At 33.8% G+C, this 17,271-nt stretch overlaps 4 protein-coding genes across 4 annotated transcripts; 3 read left to right on the forward strand and 1 right to left on the reverse strand.

Annotated features, from left to right (window-relative positions):
• Window positions 1–250: 250 nt before the first annotated feature.
• LOC140831582 (protein LE25-like) lies at window positions 251–1,063 on the forward strand. The gene is made up of 2 exons (XM_073195323.1): window positions 251–416; window positions 520–1,063. The coding sequence occupies exons 1-2, from the start codon at window positions 330–332 to the stop codon at window positions 847–849; spliced, it is 417 nt and encodes a 138-aa protein (XP_073051424.1). The 5' UTR covers window positions 251–329; the 3' UTR covers window positions 850–1,063.
• Window positions 1,064–2,187: 1,124 nt separating this feature from the next.
• LOC140832210 (zinc finger CCCH domain-containing protein 52-like) lies at window positions 2,188–4,948 on the reverse strand. The gene is made up of 3 exons (XM_073196095.1): window positions 4,606–4,948; window positions 3,880–3,940; window positions 2,188–3,215 (listed from the first exon to the last, which is right to left on the reverse strand). Exons 1-3 carry the CDS (start codon window positions 4,676–4,678, stop codon window positions 2,444–2,446), a joined length of 906 nt encoding a protein of 301 aa, XP_073052196.1. The 5' UTR covers window positions 4,679–4,948; the 3' UTR covers window positions 2,188–2,443.
• Window positions 4,949–7,406: 2,458 nt separating this feature from the next.
• Window positions 7,407–12,625, forward strand: LOC140832211 (enoyl-[acyl-carrier-protein] reductase [NADH] 2, chloroplastic-like). Its single transcript, XM_073196096.1, has 13 exons — window positions 7,407–7,628; window positions 8,509–8,773; window positions 9,451–9,560; window positions 9,656–9,711; window positions 9,792–9,876; window positions 9,953–10,000; window positions 10,231–10,305; window positions 10,381–10,492; window positions 10,568–10,619; window positions 10,700–10,751; window positions 10,844–10,901; window positions 11,647–11,745; window positions 12,274–12,625. The coding sequence occupies exons 2-13, from the start codon at window positions 8,512–8,514 to the stop codon at window positions 12,429–12,431; spliced, it is 1,167 nt and encodes a 388-aa protein (XP_073052197.1). The 5' UTR covers window positions 7,407–7,628; window positions 8,509–8,511; the 3' UTR covers window positions 12,432–12,625.
• A 429-nt stretch (window positions 12,626–13,054) lies between these two features.
• LOC140831867 (uncharacterized) lies at window positions 13,055–13,975 on the forward strand. The gene has a single exon (XM_073195583.1). The coding sequence runs from the start codon at window positions 13,055–13,057 to the stop codon at window positions 13,973–13,975; it is 921 nt and encodes a 306-aa protein (XP_073051684.1).
• Window positions 13,976–17,271: the final 3,296 nt, after the last annotated feature.

Below are 17,271 nucleotides of genomic sequence, written 5' to 3' on the forward strand. Positions count from 1 at the left end.
GATAAGATACGAGGCAAAACATTACTTTGTAAGAGCTCCTCCAATCATTAAAATTTACAGCACCACACAAGGTTATCTTTTTTCAATCATCCATCCAATTGAAACCGTATAGTAGCTGCTGCAAGCACCTGTCCACAACGTGTCAATGTTAAGAGCAACAACTCCCCCTTTCATCTCCACGTGTGTCATCACCGCTTCCCTTCTACTTCCTTTTAAACCACTCCACCCTCTGCTTTTCCTTCCTAGATTATTGATTCATGAAAGCATACGGATATTATTTAGCAAAACCTAGTTTGATCGCGTGTGTAACCACAGAACAAACGTAGAAAATGCAGTCGGCTAAAGAAACCGCGGGCAATGCAGCAGCTTCAGCCAAGGCTGGCATGGAGAAAACGAAAGCCACCATGCAAGAAAAGGTTCTCTATTCTTCATCTAACATATATGAGGTTATTATTATCATGTACTGTTCGAAGGTAATTGATCTCATTGATCTCCGGGTAAACGGAAACTGAACTACAGGGTGAGAAGATGACCACGCGTGACCCGCTGAAGAAGGATATGGCGGAGGAGAGGAAAGAGGAGAGGATCCACCAGGCGGATCTTCAGAAGCAGGAGGCCCGCGATGAGAACGCTGCCACCAGGCAAGCGGCGGCTGCCACTGGTGGACCAGGCATGGGACAAGGCTACACAACCGGAGGCGATTACTCCACCGGTACTACGGGGACTGGACACACAGCAGAAGGGGAGGTCCCACTGGCACAGCCACGTACGGATGCAACAGGTCGGGTTCTTCCAGAGGACCCGAACGTCGGCGGTGGTGCCAGAACCGGGACGGGAAGTACTTATTAGCCGTGGAAAGGCAATTAATGTATAAAATATGATATTAATAATAATAATGATGATTGTAATGGGTTTGTGGTTTAGTCAGTTTCATTTTGAAGGGTTGTTTTTTAAGCCAATTCCAGTGTTTGTAAATAGTTTGGTGCCTTTTTTTCTTTGTACATGCACATAAGAGTTGTCTTGTACGTTCATGCATTAGCTTGATATTTTGAAATAAAGCTATATTTCTCATTTCTGGCAATCTTCCATATATCAGTGCTCTTCTGTAGTTTTTTGGTAGCTTTGAGAGTAGTTGGTTGCTGGTCCGGCTGACAAAAAATATAGACATGACGTAGACAGGTACATAATATTACACACATAGGAAATTACCGGAACAGGGGAAACACAAAAATTTATAGATATTTATTATGCACACGTGTTGCGTGTATATACAGTTTTTTTTATAGTTTTTTGTATAGTTTTTTTAGATTAAAATGAAATTTAATAAATTATCTAGGTATAAAGTGTTATTTGAATTTTTTTAATTAAAAAAATAAAAATAAAAATGTTGGTTGAATTTAAAAATAAAAAAATGTAATATTAGTATAATATAAAAAAAGCAGATCAAGATATTATTTTTGTTTTTATTATAGATATTTTTAATAATATTAATAGATGACATTATACAGGCTAAATATACAAAATTAAATAATTAGTACAAGTGAATATATGATTTCGAAAAACGGTAGTTTCAAAAAAAGTTTAGGGGCCCTGGTTCTAATCCTGGTCACTTAATTTTTTATTTTATTTTTGTTTTTATTAAATTGAACGACCTTCGGCTGTAGGTTACGTCAGAAATGGGTGGTCCACGATACAACTCATTTTTAAAGTTTTGCAATTGATCGTCCACATATTTCGCAGAGCAAGTTTGTTTTCCTGTTAAACGGTTAACTCGATTTATATTGATAAAAGAATAATTTTTTAATACAAATTTATCATATATGTATTCTTAGATATAATGTGTGAGTAAATAAAAATAAAAACATATTTAATTATGATTTTTTTAAAATACATATATATGAATCCTCTTGTAAACAAGATATATTTTTTAAATCAAATAAAAATAATGTTTTTACTTATCATACATACCGTAGATAGAACTGTTCGCTTATATCATGTATACAAATATTTTGGTTTAAAAGACGAATTAGTCAGATGCTAATCGATATGATCAATTTTACATAAATAGATCCCACGTGATTTTATATGAGATCGATTTAATAAGTGAACAATTTAATGATTTTGCTAAAATTTTATGATTTTATGCTTGACAGATAGCATAGAACAGAACAAAGGTGGAAAGGCAAGTAATGTAAGTGGTAGTAATCTTTCCAAAATGAAAGTATGCGACCTGAAATTATCATCTGGCACAACGAAAGAAGAACAAACATTCTGCGACCTGAAATTGATAATACTATGCTAAAACAAAAGTTGGCAAATGATTGGAATAACTACTTCAATAGCTATACCTCCAAAACCCTAAATTGTTTTTTTTCCAAAACAGAGTAAAACTACACAAGACAGCACAATGGATTAGATAAAATAACACTTAAAAATCACTCACTCACACCACAGATTTGCGTAGTTCAGCTTCCCCATGAGCAAAGTGGCACCTATCGCCAAAGGTGCAGGAACCTTTAGAAAAGTTGTCACAAAGCTTTGTCTTGAAGTTGCCACCTGCAGCAGCTGCACCTCCAAAGCCACGTCCAAAACCACCTCCAGGACCTCCGTATGATTTTGCAGGGACATTGGTGGAACCGATGTTAACGATAAGTTGTCTTACCATTGTGCTTGCTTGATTAATTTGTTCAAATGTACCCTCAAGCTCGATGTTCCTGAGACTTGGATAAGTCTCGTGCTCACGGATGGCTAACTTGGCTCCTGTTTGCCGGGATATCTGCTTGGAATTCACTCCACCTTTCCCAATAATGGCACCCACTAAGGATGCGTCAACACTGATTTTGGCAGTGGCAGAGAGACCAAAACTTGCTGCAGGTCCTAAAAGTGGTGGCTCCACTCTGGCTCCAAAACGGCTAGGAAAAGCTGCACCAGCACGAGGATCCTCCTGGAATGGTTCATTGGGTTTTCCAAGCTCCCACTCTCCATGAGCAAAGTGGCATTTATCCCCGAATTTACAACCTTCTGCAGAGTTGAATTTGTTGCATATTTTCGATTTGACAGCAGCTGGAGCAGAACCACTTTGAGCTGGAGGTGGTGGGGCCGTCGTTTTCGGGGTAGGAGCGGGTTCTAGGTTCATCATCTTGGCAACAGCATTATAACCACCAGGAACATAGTGAAGGAAATGGCAGTTCTCGCCAAATGGGCAACCAGCAGTGCTGCCAAAAAAAAAAAGAGCCACGGCAATCAGAATAGTTGGGAAAAATCAGCAAGATCACCAACACGAAAGAATCATGTCTTCAAAGCTCCCACCAGTGTTTCAAAGCGCAACAGAGCCAATTATTTCAATTTTCCATAAATTCATTAAGAACACCGAGGGATGGTTCCCTTGTCGTAGCCTACTTTGGGAATCAATAAATATTTCAAGGTTCACCTTGCACATGACCTGACAAGGGACGTGTCTCTTGAATATTAATGCACCTATGGTGTGTGCCGGTTGGGGCTGATGAGCCACACACTTGAGGATCATCTTCAACAACATTATTTTAACATAACAGATGTAAAGCGTGTTACATGTACAGGAGAATTGACGGTGGCAAAACATTTGGAAGACCAATTACGGCATATCAAAGCAGAAAAGTATTCATAAAACAATTACCAAAACCAACAAGAAATTGGTAATTTTATGGCCTCGTGACTCATGTTGAAGCAATGAGTGATCGGTGATCCCCAAGGTATCGATATGAAACTATACTAGTCAATGGAATATCAGAAACACCTGCTGTGATTGTTATTACGGGTATTGTAATTATTATTATCATTAGACGTTATTAAAGTGCATTAAAATTTTGAATTTTATATTACACGGATGGAGATTTGAACCTGAAAAACTTCGTGCATGGCTTCGATTTGCTTCCTATACCACCTGATAAGGAGTCCATTTCTGTCGCAAAACATTAATTACGTTTTCTCAGTTATAATTTCCTTTGATTCTTACCATTGATGATGTAAATGTCTAATTGATATTACTGAAAAATAGTGAAAGATTAAAAAATGAAACTCATCTAAGGTTAATTAGATAATCTTTAGCTACCAAATGCTATAAATAAAAAAATTAATCCTCGACATAAATTCCTTTACCTTTATATCTCGATAAATTGTTCGGATTCTTCAGAAAATTCACTTCTTCAAAAATTAAATTAAATACATGATTTTTTTTAAGAAAACACGCACCCACTTCAATTTCATACGCACACCGAAAAATTTCAGGGGGCCAACCACAGCGCTTTATGACTGCCTACAGAAATACTAAATGACGATCCGCGTTTATTTCCCTAAAAAGGATTAAGTGATTTTTCCTCCCTGCTGATGGAAAATATTATCCACGGACAAGCTAGACCTAGGTTCGTAAGAAATTAAAAAAAATAATCAAAGAAAGCAAGAAAGAATATAAACGAATGGAGCAGGTCTACATCAGATAACTAAGCTCTTCAGTTACGGAAACTACAGCTAATCAAATCTTGCATGAACTCACTGAAAAGCAAACATGGAATTCAGGAAGAAAAAAAATCATAACCTCAGTTAAATAAAAAATCGCAAAAAAGAAACCTTGCTTAAATTTCTTGAGTCCGCCATTAGCACTGAGTCCGAATTCACATCTGCCTCTCTTGCGAGCGTCCATAGCTTCCAAGCACACAGATCGAAGTTCAGATCCAAAAAAAATAACAGATTCAAAGAAAAATCGATCTGGCACCAAAAAAAAAACTCGAAAACAAATAAGAATCAAATGAAACTGTCGGTATAGAAAACTAGCAAACGAAAACCAGTTGAGGGGGTCAGCAAAGTAGCCGTGGTTCCTAAAAACCCAGAATCGGCTCTAGGGTTATGCTCGAGAAGGGAGACAGAAATTCAGAATAGTAAACTCGAGAAATATAAAACAAATGAAGATAATGCTGAGGTGGTCGTACATTTGTTTTTTTAAATCCAGTTAAGGGCTGGATTTGGATTACACGGACGTGGGCCTAGGCCGACAATTGAAGTGTATTCCCTATTATTTTATTTTCAGTCAGTATTTTATTCCAAACTATTTATTAATAAATTCCAATATAAGAAATTCTTAAACTTACATAATTACAAAATTATTTTAGTTAATAAATAATAGATTGAAGCTTATTAATTATTAAAATTAGTTCCATTGAGTTTATACAAATTCGGATTAGTTCCATGGTGAATACCATACATGTTTTAGTTAACAAACAAAATTATTTAACGAAAGGGAGCTAATATTTCAATCAAAGCTCGATCATTTTTCATCAAAGAATGTGAGATATCTAGTTATTAATGAAAATGAAATAATAGTACTGGACGTTTGGATTTCGTTTGGACAAATACTTATAAATATTTTTTTTTTAAAATGCTTCTTATATTGTTTTAAAATAAATGTCATTTTGACAACTATTATGTAAGGAACAAACAATTAATGAACATCACATACTACTGAAATCTTGACAACGGTTATTTATGAGCATTTAATATAGCATCATACTTATTGAAGCTTAAAATCAGTATAAAGAACATTAAGAAAGTGTTCTACATTGAACGTTCTAATTAAGCATGACATCTTCTGACTAATTTGATAGAAAGTGTTGAGCATTTAAGGTTACTTTCTAAAATTGGAGTATGTCAAATCATATATGACAAATTGGAAAAGTGCATTGGTGATCTAGACATGACTATTTTGTAGTCGTTCAGATCTAAATATTTTAATATCACTTGTATAAAGTCATATCGAATTTCAACAAATAACAAAACTCTACTCGAACATATCTTACTATTTATAAGCACTTATGATATATTCTAAGAGATCATCTTATGTCATCGTCTACCCTTTGTAATCTCATTGTTCTATAAATCTTTTGAGTAGTTCTTTGTAACTGATAGAAAAGTTGTTATGATCAGAAGTCAGTGTGTGAGTTATAAAGAAAATGATACTAAGAGTTTCGGCAAACATTATTACGTCTTATTGAATACAATTGTTTCTTTTCATTGTTTCTATTATCATTCACAAAGTTTAGTACTCATTTCGTATTGCTCATCAATTGCCTATTAACCATTCAAGGTCGAGATCAAATCTATGTTGTTAATATAGTAGAGGTTATTGAAGAAAAGAAAATTCAAAATATGTAGTGTTTCATTCACTCTCTATCTAAAACACCACAACTGATCCTAACAAAATATTTTTACAGTTGAAAATGTATTTAGACATCTATTTTAAAATAAAGTTTTTATAGTAAAACATGTGTTTAGACAATTATTCAATAAAAATATTTTAATTATCGTTTAGCACACTTTTTTAATGTTTTAAACCATAAAAATAAACATATCAGTTAATTTTTGAAAACTATACTTACAGAACATTTTTAAAAAATGTTTTACAAATACAAACACATACTTCAAAATTTTCACTAACATTAAAAACCTTTTTAAAGTATTTGTTAAAAAAAAAAACTCGATATGTTAAATATTTTTGTAGGCAATTCTCAGTTTGTTTTTACTTGCAAAACATAATTGTTAGGCACTAATGAACGCATATGTTGCATCTTAAATACATTTAAATCTCAGAATTATTTTTAAAATATTATATCACTATATTTAAAAATATATATCACAAGATTTGAGTTTTCCAAGTATTTACACGAAACTATAACATTTGGTCAAAAAGGAAAAAAAAGTTTGGCACATCACAAGTCTCACAAATGTTGTGAGTTATAGAGGTCTATATGTAAAAAAGATTTTTCGAATAATTTTATGACACCATATAAAATATGTAGATTGAATCGATAAATACCCGTCAAGATGACGAGTGATCCCGGCCCGCACCACCAAATTATACACAATTGAGTTGGTCCGCCAAGGCAACGCTTCCCTCATCTGAAATAAGTGAATTGAGTGTTACTTGCCTAGTCAGTAGTCACAAGCCTCTACTCCATTATAAACATTTCCCAAGTGTTGAACGTGGGTTAATTATATCAAAGCTAGTTTAAATGTTTAATGGAGAGTATTGTTCAAGTCCTATATATTTAATTCTCAGGAATTTTATCCAATCTATACGAGACAACTAACATAACATCTGGACCGTCGAATTACAAATGTTCCAACTACGGGTGAACAGGTGGCCGAACTATGATTAGTTCAATTCATAACGATAGTCAGGATCGGAACTTGATTTTGATACCATATTAAGATTGAGACTTACCTACTTAATCTAAAAGCTAGTTCAAGAGAGGATGAATGTCCAAATCTATATATGCAACTCCTATTAACTATATTTTATTTTATCACATTTATCCTTTAATGTTTTATGTCTGATTTTTTAAAATATGATGTCTAAAATACTATCCATTTTAAAAACACTCTGTCCATTGCCATCCCTAGCTCTCAGTCACTCACTTCACGAGCGGCGCTTCCAAGGCTTCCCGACAGCTCAAAGCAAGCAAGCAAGCAACCAACCGACATAAAAAGCAATGTTTTCATCGAAACCATATTTACAAATTCATTCAACACTTCAATCTGCTTAAACGAACGTAGCCCAGAATCGATTTGGATCTTCTCCAAAGAAATTACAAAAAAAGGTGAGTACTCGATCATCCCGTTCCCTGATTTAAACAATCATGATTCTACATTCCAAAAAGGAGGAGCTTTTTTAATTCTTCTTTTGGGTTAAATTTACAAGGATTTTTTTTGTTTTCTTGTCAAGATCTATGGAGGCTTATGCATTCGATTTTGCCATTTTGGTACAGGCTTTCTTTCTCAGATTATCTGTAATCTATGAATGGATATTAATTTCCCCCGTGATAATTTGACGAGCGTTGCAGGCAAATTTACTTTCCACCTAATTTCAGTTAATGATTTATCAATGATTGCGGTTTTTTCCTCATGATGCTGTTTTGTGAACTTGGACTAATTTTCTATAATTCGCTATTAAACTGGCAGGAAAACTTTGTACTGATTTGATTGCTAAATAAATTATCCGTGTTTTCTCTATATGCAAAATTTATCCGGCAAATACTTGAGAATTGAACTGTGAAAAAAATAAGAGGAGAAAAATCACATTCATACACTGTTAATGAAAAGAAGAACATCGTGAAATGAACAGAACTCTTTCTTGTTTGAGTTTGTTACACACCTCAAAAAAAGAGAGAAAATAAAAGAATTGATAAATTTCTCTGTCATATCATCTTGCGGCAGAATTCGAGTGCTCACAGCGTGTATGCATGAAACTCTACTACGAGTTCTCATAGTCTTAGTTTGTTGGCTACTTGGCTTAAGGGAATTTTATCACTTGCTCATATGCCATATATTTGCTAGATCGATCATCAAGAGCACTATTTGATCATGATTGTTAATTTTGTTTATATGTCTGACCTCTTCATCCCGTTTTAATTTGCCAAATCTAATCACATAACATCTACTTCTTCTTCTCTTCTTTAATAAATTGCATGTATCTTAAAGGCCATGGCTGCGAATGCAACTCCCAGCACCCAAATTGTGGCACAAAGGCCTGCCATTTCTGCATGGCATAGAATTTCAGGACCAAGTTTTGCGCACTTTGTGAGTAAAACCAAAGGAGTGACTTGGGAAAAGCTTTGGTCCGCAAAACAGCCATTTTCAGAAATCTTCGAAGTCAATCTGTTGAAATCTAAAAGGCATGTCATAAAGGCTATGTCAGGAGCAAGCGATAAGCAGACTTTGCCTGGATTGCCAATTGATCTTAGAGGTTGGCCCTTCATGTGCTTTTTACTGTCATTTTCTGTTTCTTTGTGTCAGAAGACAAGATTTATCCAAGATTGGATTTTTATTGCTGTTAGGCACATAACTGTTGCCAACAACTTCCTATCGGATCGAGCTTTAGTTTTTGACATATTAGCTGAAAATATTCAATATATGTGGACTCAAAATCGTTTTAATCAATCTTGGTGCTCATATTTGGGCTTATGTTACCTTATGTTTAGTCAATACTAGTTACCTTAAATATATAGTTCAGAACTTTTGTTGAACGTTCTCCAGCCTATACTTGGAATTGAAAATTATAGTTCACCCACTTACTATCAATTTCAGATTTTGGAATTAGTGGTGGTTAATCAATACTTGCTAGCTTCCTTTGTGCATAACCATTTTAAGCTTTTGGTTACCTAGTTTAACGATTTCATCCAATATTTTACCATATTAATTTAGAAAGAAGATACTGCTTTGTTTCAAGAAACATGGACAATCTTTTAAACTCTGCCTCAAATTCCAACTTTGATGTTTTAGTCATCATGTTCAAGCAAATGGTTTAGGAAATTCCTGCTCTTATTTCTTATTTACGTTGGTCGTATCTGCGTTGTAGTTGAATTTGTTGCTAAAGAAAATCATGGTTATTGAGCTCACTAAAATATTAATCATTGTTTGCAGGGAAAAGGGCATTTATTGCTGGAATAGCTGACGATAATGGGTACGGTTGGGCAGTAGCAAAATCTCTTGCAGCGGCAGGAGCTGAAATTCTTGTTGGTACATGGGTGCCTGTATGTAAAAGAACTCTTTATGTTGTCCCACCATCTCCATATAATGTAAATTCTCTGCACATTTGTTCTTTTCTTCATGAAAGTCTTTGTCTTAGGCACTAAATATCTTCGAGACTAGCCTACGACGTGGAAAATTTGATGAATCACGCGTGTAAGAATTAATTTCTGTAAGTTGTCATCTTTTTACTGTACTTGTTATCTGGATCACTAATCAGGAACTTGATGCCTTAGTTTGCCAGATGGTTCTTTGATGGAAATCACAAAAGTCTACCCATTGGATGCAGTTTATGATTGTCCGGAGGATGTTCCGGAAGATGTAAGTTGTATACTGGTATTTCACAAATTAGATATTTTTCTCAATTCAGCCTCTATTAATTTGTACCATGGTGCAGGTCAAAACAAATAAACGTTATTCAGTATCTGACAATTGGACAGTGAAGGTTCTTAAGTTATTTTTGTGTCTCTTATACATTCTACTTTTCTGTGATGGCCCTTGAAACTTTGGAATAGGTTCTTCCATCTTTTAATGGAAAATGTTTCCTTTCTGAAATACCGACCTGTTTTTTAGTTCATTTCCAGCCATAATATCTAAATTCATTAGGTTTACATTTGAATCTGAGGGTACAGATTATTGCATTTTTGAATTCGCCTTACTGAGAGTGTCTTTTAGGAAGTTGCTGAATCAGTGAAAAAGGATTTTGGCACCATTGATATCCTTGTGCATTCACTTGCCAATGGTTCGGAGGTATATCTTAGAGCTCAGTCATTTCATTGCGTTTTCATGTTTACTTTGATACACTTGTTTGGATATTTCACGCAGGTTAGTAAGCCTCTTTTGGAGACATCTAGAAAAGGTTATCTAGGGGCCGTCTCAGCATCAAGCTATTCTTTCATTTCTCTTCTCAAACATTTTGTTCCCATCATGAATCCAGGTACGGCTTGAAACAATCTTAATTTTTTGTGCTATAAACACACATTGCTTTCCTAATATTTCCTTTTTTTTATAGGTGGTGCTACAATATCTCTAACATACATTGCATCCGAAAGGATAATACCGGGGTGTGTGCTCATGTATTCATCAAACGGATTTTTATCCTATCTTGTTCTTTTTTGCATTTAATTTATCACTTTGTTTTCAGATATGGAGGTGGCATGAGTTCTGCAAAGGCTGCACTGGAGAGTGACACCAAGGTGAGACTTTATCTGTTTCAAGGTTTATAGTAATTATGCATATTCTTGGATCACTATCACTGCTTACAAAATGTATCATCAACTGTATAAAGGTGCTGGCTTTTGAAGCTGGAAGAAAACACGACATCAGAGTCAACACCATATCTGCAGGCATGTTAAAAAATTATACTCATGTTTCGTGGATGGATTATAATTTCAAAAAATAATGTTATGTTTGGATTTTTTATGGTGTTTTTTGGAAAACATTTTCTAGTATAATATCTGGGAAATACTATATTTTTTTTAATGTAAATGCTATATTATGTAAGAAGATTGAGTTCATGACATAACGTGGAGATGAAATTATATTTTTAATAGTGTTGGATATTTTTTAAAGTTTAAAATTTTGTTTAAATATAACATAATAATTGTGTTTTTTTTTTCGCGTTGAATATAATAGCGTAGTTTTATGTAGGGATGGAAAATTATGTTCAAAGTAGCAATTATGTTGAAGGGGCATACTAGAAGGGAAAGTATGTTTTGTTAGAAGAGAAGAGGATAATGTTTGATTTTATTTTCCAGAAACTAAAGAGGGGACTTATCCTAATATCACCTGCCTTTTCTGGCGGCATTCTAAAGTGTGGTTGGTTCTCATTATATTGCAATGTTTGGTCTATGAACGTAAACTCGATCTGCTCTCATGTTAACGTTCCTGCACTACAATTCTTAACAGCATATTGGTATGGTCCACCCAAGCAATATTTTATTAAACCGAAGTCTTCTTGAGTTTGGCAGAAGTTAACCATCAATTTTTTTATAAGTTGGTTTGTACCTTCAAATTATTATGGCATTAAATCACTATAATGTAAGCATAACAAGAAAGTCAAAATGTTTGCATTGGATTTTGGTATAACAGGCCCATTGAGAAGTCGTGCTGCAAAAGCTATTGGTTTCATTGACATGATGATCGACTATTCATTGGAGAACGCCCCCATGCAGAAGGAATTAACTGCAGGTGAGTCATCTTTACTAACTACTTGTGCTGCATTTCGGTGCTTAGGTAGCATTTATAAATGCTTTAGGAAAGGCGCAAGTGGTAAATGAGATTAAGATAGCAAAATATTTCGAGCATGGTTAAAATTTAAATCACTAGGAATTAGTAATAAGGGTCAAATATTGACATATTTTACTCTCTTTTATGGGAGACGCCCTTAAAAAAACCATCATTCGATACATTGGTCTGTTTTCTATCAATATGCCTGGAATGCATGTCATATGATAAAATATTGCATGCTGAAAAAATTAAATTGTAAAGCTGAACATGATACAGTAATAGAACACTGTTAAGAATCAATGAAATGTTTAGGAGAGAAAAATGAATATGAGATGATTATATTCTCTTTTATTTCCGAAGATGTAAAATATTCCAGAAAATGAATCCAAACATAGGCATTATCTTTTAAAATTGTTGGACGGTGTCATTTTCATCTTCAGGACTTGATAATTGATTCATATGAGTAAACTTGTGATGTAAATTGGACAGAGGAGATTGGGAATGTTGCTGCTTTTCTTGCATCCCCATTGGCTTCAGCTATCACCGGTGCTGTTATTTATGCGGATAATGGTCTCAACGCTATGGGGGTTGGGGTCGACAGCCCGGTTTTTAAAGATCTCGACATCCCTAGAGCTAAACAAAGTTAGAGATCCATCCTCCCGTTTCAAGATTCCGATTTATGAAAATAAATGTAGGGACTCTTGAGAAACAGGTGAATCGAGCTCGTGTTCTTTCCTTTTCGAGCATGCGTACTGAGTACTGTGGTTGTATGTTGTATACCACCAATTTTCCGGGGATCCATAAACATTTCAGACAGAACAATTATTTTTCTGCGTGCACTTTTCTGGTGTGTTCTGAGTATTTAATTAAGTTCGAGATTTCATTTTTGCTTTGTACACCGAAGGGTTTAATTTGGACGCAACACGGCAAAAATTTTGCCTTTTTTTTAAAGGAAAAAAAGTCCTAAAATCACATTTTCCATAAGCTTTTTTTTAAAAAAATAATTATTCATAAACAATCGATTATACAAACATGACCGAATTATTAGATATAAACAATGTATGAAGTTCGAATTTGGAGCCAATGAGTAGCTGAATTCGAAATTATGGAATCAAATTATTTATTTTTTGTATTTCAAAATCACCAACAACAATGGGAACCCTCGTTACATATTTTGAGGCCTAGCCACCATCACCAAAATTCCCAACTCTCTTTTATTTATCATCACTTGCAGCCCGGAGAGAAAATAGTTCAGTAGTAATCGCCGATTATGAAGGCTTCGATCAAGTTTCGAGATGACCGGAAGCCTCTGTTGAGAGCTAAAATCCCAGTAAACATCATGAACTTCCCGATTCAATCGGGAGTTGCTGTCGGAGAAACCAAGGAATTATGCCTCAATTTCTCTACTTTCTTTGATTCTGGCCCTTCCCTCAAATTCTCGTATCGTCCGAACGATGCTCAGAACCCTTTTACCTTCGTTTTCAAGACTGGGATGGGGCATTTCGGATCCCCCAACAGGAGCCCTCTGAACATGAGCGCCGAATTTAACTTGATTGGCAGCCGAAAGCCTTGTTTTTTCATCCATTTCAAACCCGACTTCGGCGATTTCACACTCAAGAAATCGCACTCCTCCGAGTTTGTCAAGGGTCTCGGTGGCGAGAAGTTCGAAGACGGCGTGGCGAGTGGGGAAGGTTTTGTGAGTAACGGGTATTTAAAGGGGACTGGGTTCTTCTCCTCGTCCGCTGAGTCCAAGACGGCGGAAGGGGTGGTGAGTGGTTTGTTGAGAGGTGCCGAGATGAGCGCTAGAACAGCGTTACCCATTCCAGATTTCGCCATGTTGAACTTCCGATGGGGGTTTTCGCGGCATGAGACTGCAGCTGCGGACACGGACGCGGTGATGGTGGGTAAGAGGGGTGATCGGCCTATAGGTATCGGGCTGCCGCTCTTGGTGATGAACAAAATAGGAATCGAGCATATCACAAAATCAAAACCGACAGGAGAGAAAACAGAGCCTGGCCCCAGGTATGCTGAAGTAGCAGACGCATGGTTGGACATGAAGAATCAGATGGAGCAAATTCAAGCTGAGAGTGGCCTTCTGAGCAAGGCCTTGCGTGATCTGAGGTCAGACATAGCTGCCGGAAAAATGAACTTTTTACCGTATGACTGGAATAATTACTCCACCGGCATCTAACGGATGAGCAAGGGCGGCAAACAATCGCCTGAAATGAAGGGTTTTGATGCCTTCTCGCCGGTGGGAGAAGGCAAGGATGAGAAGTGAAGCTCAATGTTTATGGTTCATTTGGTTTTCCTTTTTGCACATTTGCATATTATTTTTTTCTTCAACTTGTGATTTGCATAATTTTGAAGGTTGAATTGTTATATTTATGGTATATACCTATATTATTTGCATAATAGTGGTGATCTTTGGTTGGAATTAAGCCGAAAATATTCGTCAATGTTGTTTGAATTCAAATTGAAACAATTTTTTTCGTGTATGGCAAAGTGTATTTTATGATTCGGTAAAAACATAAAATAGAGTTAAGATTACGGGAAGTTGGTGAAAAATCCTCAATCAAAATTTTTTTTTTTTGTTTACTTCTTATTCACAAAATTGCGGTACTATGCCATACAAAATGTGGTAAACTTCATGTGGAAATATGGTACTAAAAAAGTACTCAGAAACTAAACTCAAAAAAATCGACGACTAAGGACTGAAGGTCAATTTTCCGTTAAGATTATGTTACGAAGGTAATTAATTGATTTGAAATATGAGATCATAATTGAGAATGTTGAAAAAAATATTGTTTGTTGAATTTTTGGAAATATAAATATTAATGAATTCTTTAATCGAATTGAATTGTGAATGCTCCAAACCAAGAGGACATTGTAAAATGTGAATGTTTTCATATTCTATGAATGTTGTTGGGCTGGTACCAACATTTTTGTGTCATTTCTCATCAAGATTTTTTGGTATTCGTTGCAACGGCCCATTATGATGTTAATGGGCTTTTTGGCCCCCTAAAGTAAATTTTTTATTCGGCACATCATGTAAGAAATTTTATATATTTTGTTTTTATATTCTATAATTTTTATTTTAAAATGTCAAAATATTGTATAGGTGTATGTTTTCGTCTCTTCGACAAAAAATCGTTTCTGCTTTTTTAAACTCACATTTTCTTCTAATTATCAAAATCATAACCTAAATTTACGTTGGTTTTATTTTTAAGAAGGTAAAAACTTGTGTGAGACGGTCTCACGGGTCGAATTTGTGAGACGGATCTCTTATTTGGATCATCAATGAAAAAGTATAATTTTTTATGCTAAGAGTATTAATTTTGATTGTGAATATGGGTAGGGTTGACCCGTCTCACAGATTAGTATCCGTGAGACGGTCTCACATAAGACCCGCTCTTTTAAGAAAGCTGTTTTGGTTTTCTATATATAAAAAATAAGAGCGATGTATTTTAAAAAAAAAAAACTCAATTCAACTTTAGGATATATTTTCACCGATATTCGTGTTTTTAAATGTAATAATTGTTTGACTTTAATTTCTATTATGAAAATCCCATCATCAATTATATTATATCACGATAAAAAATTGTTCTCAAACCCTAAAAAAACTCTAAAAAATATTAGATAACATTGTATATTTTCTTTTTCATATGAGATGGCGTTTTCAGAAAAATAAAATAAAAATAAAATAAAATTTCCATATTTATCATAATCTCTAATAAAAATAATAAAAACATTTTTTTAGAATATAATTTTAAAAAAAAAAGTGAAAATAGACTTGTGAATACAGGTTACGTAACCATAATGAGCAAAGCAAGATTTATTATTTGGTTTTGATAACAAAGCAGCAAAGTCAACAATCACACATTCTCATGTCATGTGGGTCATAACCAAATTATTTTATTTTAGATTTGATTATCCACTACCTATTTTTTTTTTTTTTTTTATTACAACTCACGCAGGGGAGGGGAATCGAACCCGGGGTGGGAGGCCAGCTAATCCGGCGGGTGAGACCATTGGGCTAGAAGCCCGGTCTCATCCACTACCTATTTTTAACCAAATAAAATATGAAAATACGATTCATCTTCAAATCAACTCCGAAAATTTTAATTGGATATTATATAAATTCATTCAAATTAAGTGGGGTGTATTCAATCCAAATTTTTGATGATTTTTTCAAATGATAGACTTTTATGGATTTGATAGACTTTTATGGATCTGATAGATTTTTATTGACTTTTACTGAATCTCACAGATTTATGTGAATTCATGTAGATTTTTTTGCAAAATTTTTATTAATTTTCACAGAATCTCACAGATTTATAAACCAATTTATGTGGATTCATGTAAATTTTTTTGCAAGATTTTTATAGACTTTTGTGAATTTTTTTATAGGATTTTATAAATTTTGTACTTAATTATAACATATTATTTTTTATTAATTTCTTTGAACTAATAATTATTTGACATATATAACATATTCAGTTTGAAATAATTTTTCAATATTTATATTAATAAATAAAATTACTTATTTAAAGTAAAATAATTTAATACTTACATGTGTATATATATGGGTTTGTACACATGTTTGTAAATTTTTAAAAATACATCAATTGATTAATATGTAACCTTGTTTTTGAATTTGATAATATACATGTGAAAAAAATATTATATCATTATGTGGATATAATTTTGTATAAAAATATCATAGCTTACATATTAATTGAAAATGCTAAAAAGAATTTAAAAAATCATAATTGTTGTGGGACAATTCAATTATTAGAATTAAACGGTATTTTTTTGGATCATCTTTTATTATTATTGAATAATACTTTAATTTATATAATCATAATTAAAAATCATAAAATCAATTTTAGAATTCAAAATTTCATATGATATTAAAATAAAAAAATTATTAAATGAGCATTCACCCAAAAAATGAAAAATTTGAAAGGAAATATGAAACTATATATAGAGACACATTTTGAAAATTTGAGAGAATGATAGAGATAGATGAGAGGAGAGCATATAAGAAAATATGTGATGTGAAGCGATAAAGGGAGAAATAAATAGCTTGCGTACAAGTTAGAAGTTTTAAAAATCCATCCAAATCTTTGGGTTGAACCAAATACAATTTTTGACAATTTATAGTTGTACTATAGGCTTTAATGTTTGTATATTAACGAATTTCATGAAGTTATTAAAAGTCTATTGAAAATTTAAATACATCTAGACTTTGATAGAGGTTTAAAAATTCAATGCTGAATACCTCTAGACTTTTATAGAGTTTTAAAAAGTCAATGTTGAATAGCACTTGACTTTTTAAAACTCTATGAAAGTCTATTTTGAATATCACTAGACTTCTATATTGTATGCAAAAGTCTTAATTGAATACATTTAGAATTTTAAAATCTACAAAAGTTATTAAAAATCAATAATTCTCCTATATTGAATACACCTCACTAAATGTTTTTC

Source organism: Primulina eburnea, chromosome 5 (genome assembly GCF_022965805.1).
Source record: "Primulina eburnea isolate SZY01 chromosome 5, ASM2296580v1, whole genome shotgun sequence".
NCBI classification, from domain to species: Eukaryota; Viridiplantae; Streptophyta; class Magnoliopsida; order Lamiales; family Gesneriaceae; genus Primulina; species Primulina eburnea.

What these genes read in the sequence shown, in the direction of transcription:
- LOC140831582 (XM_073195323.1), top strand. Translation starts at nt 330, where the DNA reads ATGCAGTCGGCTAAAGAAACCGCGGGCAATGCAGCAGCTTCAGCCAAG. An exon ending in AAGCCACCATGCAAGAAAAG is followed by an intron (nt 417 to 519) that starts GTTCTCTATTCT and finishes ACTGAACTACAG; the next exon opens with GGTGAGAAGATGACCACGCG.
- LOC140832210 (XM_073196095.1), bottom strand. Translation starts at nt 4,678, where the DNA reads ATGGACGCTCGCAAGAGAGGCAGATGTGAATTCGGACTCAGTGCTAAT. An exon ending in ACTCAAGAAATTTAAGCAAG is followed by an intron (nt 3,941 to 4,605) that starts GTTTCTTTTTTG and finishes GTTTTGCGACAG; the next exon opens with AAATGGACTCCTTATCAGGT. An exon ending in CCATGCACGAAGTTTTTCAG is followed by an intron (nt 3,216 to 3,879) that starts GTTCAAATCTCC and finishes TTTTTTTGGCAG; the next exon opens with CACTGCTGGTTGCCCATTTG.
- LOC140832211 (XM_073196096.1), top strand. Translation starts at nt 8,512, where the DNA reads ATGGCTGCGAATGCAACTCCCAGCACCCAAATTGTGGCACAAAGGCCT. An exon ending in ATTGCCAATTGATCTTAGAG is followed by an intron (nt 8,774 to 9,450) that starts GTTGGCCCTTCA and finishes CATTGTTTGCAG; the next exon opens with GGAAAAGGGCATTTATTGCT. An exon ending in AAATTTGATGAATCACGCGT is followed by an intron (nt 9,712 to 9,791) that starts GTAAGAATTAAT and finishes TTGATGCCTTAG; the next exon opens with TTTGCCAGATGGTTCTTTGA.
- LOC140831867 (XM_073195583.1), top strand. Translation starts at nt 13,055, where the DNA reads ATGAAGGCTTCGATCAAGTTTCGAGATGACCGGAAGCCTCTGTTGAGA.